A 9205-nucleotide genomic window follows, 5' to 3' on the forward strand; every position below is an offset into this window, starting at 1 on the left:
CTAGAATCTTTTTTCTTTTAAATGACAATCAATTTCTATGTGTTTCGTTCTCTCATGGAAAACAAAATTTGCTGCAATATGAATGACCGTTTGATTGTCACAGTAAAGAGTAAAAACTTTGCAATGAGGTCGATTAAGCTCCTTAAGAACCGAAATCAACCAAACTATTTCACAAGTAACATTGGCCATTGCTCTATATTCAGCCTCAGCCGATGACTTTGAAATAGTATGCTGCTTTTTTATTTTCCAAGATATTAAGGAGCTACCAAGGAAAACACAAAAACCTGATGTAGATTTCCTTGTATCTTGGCAAGAGCCCCAATCGGAGTCAGCATAAGCCCTAAGTTGCAGTTCAGATTTAGCCGAGAACATCAGTCCTAGACCAAGGCTACTCTTGACATATTGCAGCACCTTTTGGATAGCTTTCATGTGTGGAACTCTTGGAGAAGACAAAAACTTGTGATGGTTAAGTATTGTAACTTACCAACAATTCTTCTATACAGTTGAGGATCAGCAATCAACTCTCATGTATCTGAACTTAGTTTCAAATTTGGCTCCATAGGAGTACTAGAGGGCTTACATCCAAGATAGCCAAATCCCTCAAGAAGCTGAAACGCATATGGACGTTGGGAGATGAAAATACCACTCTCGGATCTGGCCACTTCTAAGCCTAAAAAATATCTCAAGTCACCCAAATCTTTTAACTTGAACTGAGCATTCAACCTTGTCTTAAGCCTCTCAACTTCTTGTAAATTATTGCTGGCCACAATAACATCATCAACATACACAATAAGTGCAATAAAGCTGGTATTGGATTGCTTAAAAAAGAGAGAATGATCAGTAGCTGAATGCATGAAACCTTTTGATGGACCCAAAACGGGTATGTTTTAAATATTTATAACTCGCAAGCGCACGAATCGTATATGAAGTATAGTGTTCGTGTAAGCACGAGGTCGAACCCAAAGGAGTTGTCTAAAATAAAAAAGAAAACTATTTAAACCAAAATTAATAAATTATAACCTAGCTCCAAATATTGATGAGAATTTGTGACAAGAAAGTCAAATAAGAGACAATAATAAAGAGAATAAATTAATAGTAGAAATCAAGATAGTAAAAGAAGATTATTAAGGCATTAGAATCCACAAAATATAAGTTCAATAATACTTATAAGTACATTGATTCCAAAGTTTCATTAATAGTAGAAATTAATCAACTATCACCTATTCAAATTAGATATTCTATTTAAGCACAAATTATTATAGAGGTGTAGGATTTATCTTCACTTTTAAAATTATAATTTCAAAGTATTTAATGTAAATCAATCTAATGAAATAACAAATAAATCAATGAATATTATTTATAAGGCAGAACATAATATTTTTGTTCTAAGCACTTGATGTGCACAATTTAATGACGCACCTTAATCAAATAATATTATGATTTTGCACTAATGAAGAACAAAGTGTAAATATGTTCTAACAATAAAAAATACAAGATATTTAAGATGAAAGAAAATATTTGAAAAAGAAAATCCATAAAATTTATTACACAAAATGGGAAATCAACATACGACATAAATACTATTTAGTTACATATTGTTTCATCATCACCTTAATAATCTTAAAAATATTAGAAACTCATAACTATAATAAAAATCACAAACCAAAAAATTACAAACATAAATAGGAAAATTTGGAGGAGGAACCCCCAAATTTTTCCTCTAAAAACTCATAGAAAAAATGACCAAAAAGAAGAAAAAGATGAAGAGAATGGAGTGGTCTTGAAAGTGTAGGAATTTTGTAGTGCAAACCTCTTCCAAGCCCTCCCAAATGGCCTTGAAAATTCCTTATTTATAGCCAAAATAAGAGTATTAAAATAATCAATTTAAATTAATTAAATTGATTAAATTAATTAAATTAATAATAATATGACAAATAGGGGTCAATTTTAGGTGTAATGATGATTTTTGGGTAAAATGTGTAGAAAAGTTTGGGTAAAAAATGTGGTATTTTTGGACATTTATGGGACAAGGGGACAAAGGGATGTTGGGCTCAAGAAAAAATGGTAAGACAGCTTTGTGGCAGGCTTAGGGGCTGCTGAACGGGCTTGGGCCTGGCTGGTGAAGGGGCAAGCGGCCCAGGAGGACTCGGACTAGGCCTGGGTGAAGGTTGAGCTGGGGCTTAGGCCGAAGGGTTGCAGCTGGGTGAATGGCTGTGAAGGCACAGGCCCAGGCGCAGCAAGAGGCTTCAGGTGGCAGGCGGGCTGGCTAGTGTGGGCTGAGTGGATGGGCCTGAGTGGAGGCACGGGCCTAGGTTGCTGAAGGGGTTTAGTTTTTAGTATTACCATTTTTTCTCCTTTCTTTTCCTTGAAAATGCCACATTTTCCTTCATTTTTCTTTCTTTTCAAGAGCAAAAAATGCAACAAATTCCCTACAAAATAAACATAAAATAAATCATAATTAAATATTTTCAATTATAATATGAGTCATAATAATTCTTTGAAAATATTAATTAAAATTTAATTTACTTAAACATTTAAGCTCAAAAATGCATATTTTTACTTCTAACTTAACAATACTAATTTAAAATAATTAAACTACAACATATTATAATAAAATATCTATAAAATTACACAAAAATCTATAAAATTAGAATAAGACTAATAAATTTAAAATTACTTAAAAGCTTAATAAGTTACTTAAAAACTCAAAGACTAAGCAACAATTAGAATAAAAAATGTACTAAAATAACTTTATTTTGTAGAGTTATCACACCCCCAAACTTAAAGTTTTGCTAGTACTCAAGCAAAAGAAAATTAAAACACACATTTTTTTTTATTTATTGGTGATATAAAAAGGATTTTCTAAAAAATTGCACAATGAAAATAAATCTAAAAAATTATTATGAATAAAAGTTAAGCTTATGTAATTAATTAAATTGTCAATTTTGCTTTTAAAAAGGAGGCTTTCATTAAAATTATTTTTCACTTAAACTTATAGAAAATAAAAGTGTTCTATTATGAAAAATATATATATAAAAAAAATAACTTATAGAACTTGACTCAATAATTAAAAACAAAGCTTAAGAACTATCCATATTTTTAAGAGAAAATATCACCCTTTTTTTTAATTTTACAACAAATGAAAAACATGCATAAACACACAAAAAAAACACACACACACATACACACTACCCCCAAACTTAAATGAAACACTATCTTCAATGAGTAATAAAATGAAAAAAGTTAAGAACTACTCCCTTGGATGTATGCTTCATTGATTTGACTCATTTGTTTTCTTCTCTTCTTTTCTTTTTGGGCAAGAAATTTCCTTCAAGCTTTTTGGAATTTGAAAAATATGAAACATAACATACAACAAAAGTGAAATATAAAATGAAACATGAAAATTATGGGTTGCCTCCCACAAAGCGTTTTAGTTTATAGTCTTTAGCTCGACTATAAATATATCTTTTCCTTTTATCCTACACCCAATCGATGGTGTAGAATTTTATTTGTAGGGTGAGTTATGACTTTGATGCAAATGCCATTAATAATAATTGATAACATCATTTCTACGAGAAAATTAGAAATATGCAATTTAATGGAATATCAATAAAATAAGAAAATTGCACATCTTTTTTAACCTCCCTTTCAATTTGAGTGAATATGCATATTTCTTCAACCATGGGCTCATGAGATACAACAATATCATTTTCTTTTTCCTCAAGATCCATTTCAATCAAATCATCCAACTCCTTAGTTTCAAGTAATAGTTGGATGCTATTCAAAGATTCTTCAACAACTTCATTCTCTTTTTCCCTTTCAACTTGACTATTTGGATTGGGAATGAATTGGTTGGAATGAACTTGTTTTTCCGACTCTATAACACTTGCAAGTTGTCTTACTATTGTCTCAATTTTTGAGATTGATTGAGACTGGGCTTGTAAGATTTGGTAGGTTGATTGCATGAACTGTTGTAGGGTATCCTCTAAAGATGGGCTCGTTTCTTGTTGAATGAGATATGATACGTCGGATTGGGTATGACTTTGACTATACATGTTGAATTTATGCCCTTGATTTGTTAGAGACTGGGTACAACTCCATGAAAAAGTTGGCTTATAGGCGGGGGTAAAATGGATATCAAAAGATTCATGCATATCATACATATCATTAGTTTCTCCATAATTTAAATTTGAGTGCTCATAATAGTTGTACTCAGAATTCCAACTATAATTAAAATGATCCATATGGTAAAAACTAAATGACAAACTAATTTTTTTTAAATGACAATTAAGGTAAAAAGAAAAAGAAACTAAAATTAAGAGAACAAAAACAATGTTAAGATATTAAACAAAATTTAGGAGGCACAAGTGCCATCAACTAATAACAATATAATTAAATAAAAAGTTAGGAGGCACAAATGTCATCAACTATCACAAAATAACAATAATAATAAAAATAATAATAACACAAAAGCTAGGAGGCACAAGTGTCATCAACTAACAACGATATAATAGAAATAAAATTACAACAAAGTTACAACAAAATTAGGAGGCATAAGTGTCATCAACTGTCAACTATAAAAATTAAAAAGATAGATAGGAGGCACAAGTGTTGTCAACTAAAAAAGACAATAAATATAAATATATAAGTAAGTTTTTTATGGGTGGTAGAACCGTCCCAATTTTTATTTTTATCTTTTTTTTTTTTTAGTTTTTATAGTTTTAAATATATATTTTTTATATTGTATATATAGTTTTTTTTGTGCAAAAATTAAAATAACTAGTAGAAGAATTCACTAACATTGAGATAAATTTCGTTTCTTTTCTTGCAACTCCCCGGCAACGGCACCAAAAACTTGATGGACTCAAGACGGGTATGTTTTAAATATTTATAACTCGCAAGTGCACAAATCGTATATGAAGTATAGTGTTCGTGTAAGCACAGGGCCAAACCCAAATGAGTTGTCTAAAATAAAAAAGAAAACTATTTAAAACCAAAATTAATAAATTCTAACCTAGCTCCAAAAATTGATGATAATTTATGACAAGAAAATCAAATAAGGGACAATAATAAAGAGAATAAATTAATAGTAGAAATCAAGATAGTAAAAGAAGATTATTAAGGCATTAGAATCTACAAAATATAAGTTCAATAATATTTATACGTACATTGATTCCAAAGTTTCATTAATAGTAGAAATTAATCAACTATCACCTATTCAAATTAGATATTCTATTTAAGCACAAATTATTATAGAGTTGTAAGATTTATCTTCACTTTTAAAATTATAATTTCAAAGTATTTAATGTAAATCAATCTAATGAAATAACAAATAAATCAATGAATATTATTTATAAGGCAAAACATAATATTTTTGTTCTAAGCATTTGATGTGCATAATTTAATGGCACACATTAATCAAAGAATATTATGATTTTGCACTAATGAAGAACAAAGTGTAAATATGTTCTAACAATAAAAAATACAAGATATTTAAGATGAAATAAAATATTTGAAAAAGAAAATCCATAAACTTTATTGCACAAAATGAGAAATCAACATACAACATAAATACTATCTAGTTACATATTGTTTCATCATCACCTTAATAATCTTAAAAAGATTAGAAACTCATAACTAGAATAGAAATTACAAACCAAAAAATTACAAACATAAATAGGAAAATTTGGAGAAGGAACCCCCAAATTTTTCCTCTAAAAACTTATAGAAAAAATGACCAAAAAGAAGAAAAGATGAAGAGAATGGAGTGGTCTTGAAAGTGTAGGAATTTTGTAGTGTAAACCTCTTCCAAGCCCTCCCAAATGGTCTTGAAAATTCCCTATTTATAGCCAAAATGAAAGTATTAAAATAATTAATTTAAATTAATTAAATTAATAATAATATGGCAAATATGGGTAAATTTTAGGTGTAATGATGATTTTTGGGTAAAATGTAAAGAAATGTTTGGGTAAAAATGTGGTATTTTTGGACATTAAGGGGACAAGGGGACAAATGGATGTTGGGCTCAAGAAAAAATGGTAAGGCAGCTATGTGGCAAGCTTAGGGGCTGCTGAACGGGCTTGGGCCTGGCTGGTGAAGGGGTAGGCAGCCCAAGAGGACTCGAACTGGGCTTGGGTGAAGGCTGAGCTGGGCCTTGGGCCGAAGGGTTGCAGCTGGGTGAATGGCTGTGAAGGCACGGGCCCAGGCGCAGTAGGAGGCTTTAGGAGGCAAGCGGGCTAGTTGGTGTGGGCCGAGTGGATGGGCCTGAGTGGAGGTGCGGGCCTGGGCTACTGAAGGGGTTTAGTTTTCAGTATTACCATTTTTTTTCTCCTTTCTTTTCCTTGAAAATGCCACATTTTTCTTCATTTTTCTTTCTTTTCAAGAGCAAAAAATGCTACAAATTCCTTACAAAATAAACATAAAATAAATCATAATTAAATATTTTCAATTATAATATGAGTCATAATAATTCTTTGAAAATATTAATTAAAATTTAATTTACTTAAACATTTAAGCTCAAAAATGCATATTTTTACTTCTAACTTAACAATACTGATTTAAAATAATTAAACTACAACATATTATAATAAAATATCTATAAAATTACACAAAAATCTATAAAATTACAATAAGACTAATAAATTCAAAATTACTTAAAAACTTAATAAGTTACTTAAAAACTCAAAGACTAAGCAACAATTAGAATAAAAACGTGGCAAAATAACTCTATTTTGTAGAGTTATCACCTTCCTCTTTCAAAGAACTTGAAAACTTTTCGAACCATTGTTGAGTGGCTTGCTTGATTCCATATAAAGACTTGTGCAACTTACAAATTGGTCGTATTGGTAACTCCCCCTCAGGACGATACCCTTGAGGTAGAGTCATAAACACCTCCTCATGCAAATCTCCATGGAGAAAAGCATTATTGACATCTAATTGATGTAGAAACCAATCATGAACCGCAGCAAGAGCTAGAAGGAGCTTGACTGTAACAAGTTTGGCCACAGGAGTAAAAGTATCATTGTAATCAATGCCTTCTTTCTGAGTATACCCCTTGGCCACTAAACGAGCTTTGTATCACTCAATGGAACCATCAACATTATGTTTGATCTTGTAAACCCACTTGCTGCCCACGGTGTGCTTATTTGGAGGTAGACTAACAATAGTCCAAGTGTTGTTTCTTTCAAGAGCATCAAGTTCGGCATCCATAGCTAAATCCCATTCAGCAATACCAGCTGCTTGATGATAAAACTCAGGTGCAATGGTGCTAGAAATGGCAAGAACAGTAGCACGAAAAGTTGGAGATAAATGAGTGTAATAAAGGTGTTTATCAATGGAATACCGAGGAACACCAGTGGAAACCTAAGATGCATCACAAGGAAAATTAGTGGCAAGATTACAATTAAAATCAACAAGATAAGAAGGCTTGCGGATTGGCCTAGATGAGCGAGTTGTGGTAGGGACAACGGCTTGAACAACAGGCAGATTCAAAAAAGATGTACTGGGGTTAGAAAAAGTATTAGGCAGTAGAATAAAAGAAGAAGGCAATAAAGATTCATAAAAAAAATTTGCATAGTGAGCAGGCAAGCCATCCCCAGTAACAAAAGGAAACAAAAATTCACGAAACTCAACATCACGAGAATAAAATACACGATTGGAATCTAAATCCAAGAGTTTGTAGGCCTTCATACCTACTGGATAGCCAAGGAAGATACATGTTGTAGCACGAGGAGAAAATTTAGAACGGTAACTAGGAAGAGTGGAGGCATATGCTAAGCAACCAAAAACCTTAAGATGTTGATAATTGGGAGACCAATGATGAAGAATCTCAAAAGGATATTTATTTTTCAGATTAGGAGTAGGAGTGTGATTGATCAAATAAGTAACTGTCAAAATGTAGTCACCCCAATTGGGAAGAGGAATATGAGATTGAAATAAAAGTGCTCGAGCCACATTGAGCAAGTGTTGGTGTTTTCTTTCAACAAAAGAGTTTTGTTGAGGCCTCTCAACACATGAATGAAAATGAATAATGCCTAAAGAAAAAAACAAATCAGGAAATTGCAGCTCCTTGGCATTGTCAGACCATACAACCTTTACTTGATTATCAAATTGTGTTTTAACAAAAGTAAGAAAGTTAGGAATAGCTTTTTGGGCCTCTGACTTTTGTTTAATAAAGAAAACCCAAGTATGTCTTGAACAATCATCAACAATGGTGATGAAATATCTATACCCCTCAACAGTCATAGTATGAAAAGGTCCACAAATATCAATGTGAATAAGATCAAAACAAGCTTTAGCAATGTTATGATTAGAAATAAAAGGTAGGCATTTTTGCTTAGCATAATGACAAGTAGAACAGTGAAAATCTAAACAAGAAGTATGCTAAAAAGAAATCTCTTTATTCAAAGAATGAATTTTTACAAAGGAAGGGTGGCCCAACCTATAATGCCACAATGAATCAGTTGTAGGTTTGAAATTAGAAAAGGCAAGAACAGATGGTTTTGCAGAGAATTTATTACAAGTAAACGGACAAAAATGGTAAAGATTTCCAATCTGCTCACCCATCCCAATCTGAATAGTCCGAGTGGTGTCCTGAATGACACAATGAGAGACAAAAAATGAGAAGGAGCAAGTAGCTAATTTAGTTAAGGCACTAACTGAAAGAAGATTATACTGAAAATCAGGAACATATAGAACATTATAGAGAGTGAGAGAAGGAGAAAGAACAATAGTGCCTATACAAGAAACTTGAGTGGTGTTACCATTTGGTAGAGTCATAGAGGAAAAAAAATGATTATGAGAAGTTGTTAAAAAAAACTGAGATCATGACACACATGGTGTGTAGCTCCTGTGTCAATGATCCAAAAGTTATTTGGGACATAAGCAGTCTTACTAATGAGGTTAGAAACCACTACCTGTTCAGAGGTATTGGAAAAGGATGGTTCCTGAATTTTTTGTGCAAGCAAGGCAATGATCTTCTGACATTGAGCTGAAGAGAGATTGGACAGTAAATCCTGGGCAACATCACCATTATCTCCTGTTTTATTGGCAGTGGCCTCAATCATATGAGCAGCTGGTTTTGGTGAGCTTGTAAAACGCCCCTTGCCATGGAAGTTGTGACCGGGAGGGTAACCATGGAGGTTATAGCACTTAGCTATAGTATGGCCAGAGAGACCACAGTGAGTGCAAGTCACTTTGGGACGAT

The 9205-nt window shown here is 32.1% G+C and overlaps 1 protein-coding gene across 1 annotated transcript; it reads right to left on the reverse strand.

Moving 5' to 3' along the window:
- LOC133814373 (uncharacterized mitochondrial protein AtMg00810-like) lies at positions 1-429 on the reverse strand. Its single transcript, XM_062247340.1, has one exon. The coding sequence runs from the start codon at positions 427-429 to the stop codon at positions 1-3; it is 429 nt and encodes a 142-aa protein (XP_062103324.1).
- Between the last annotated feature and the right edge of the window lie 8776 nt (positions 430-9205).

This window comes from Humulus lupulus, chromosome 2, assembly GCF_963169125.1.
Source record: "Humulus lupulus chromosome 2, drHumLupu1.1, whole genome shotgun sequence".
Taxonomy (NCBI): Eukaryota; Viridiplantae; Streptophyta; class Magnoliopsida; order Rosales; family Cannabaceae; genus Humulus; species Humulus lupulus.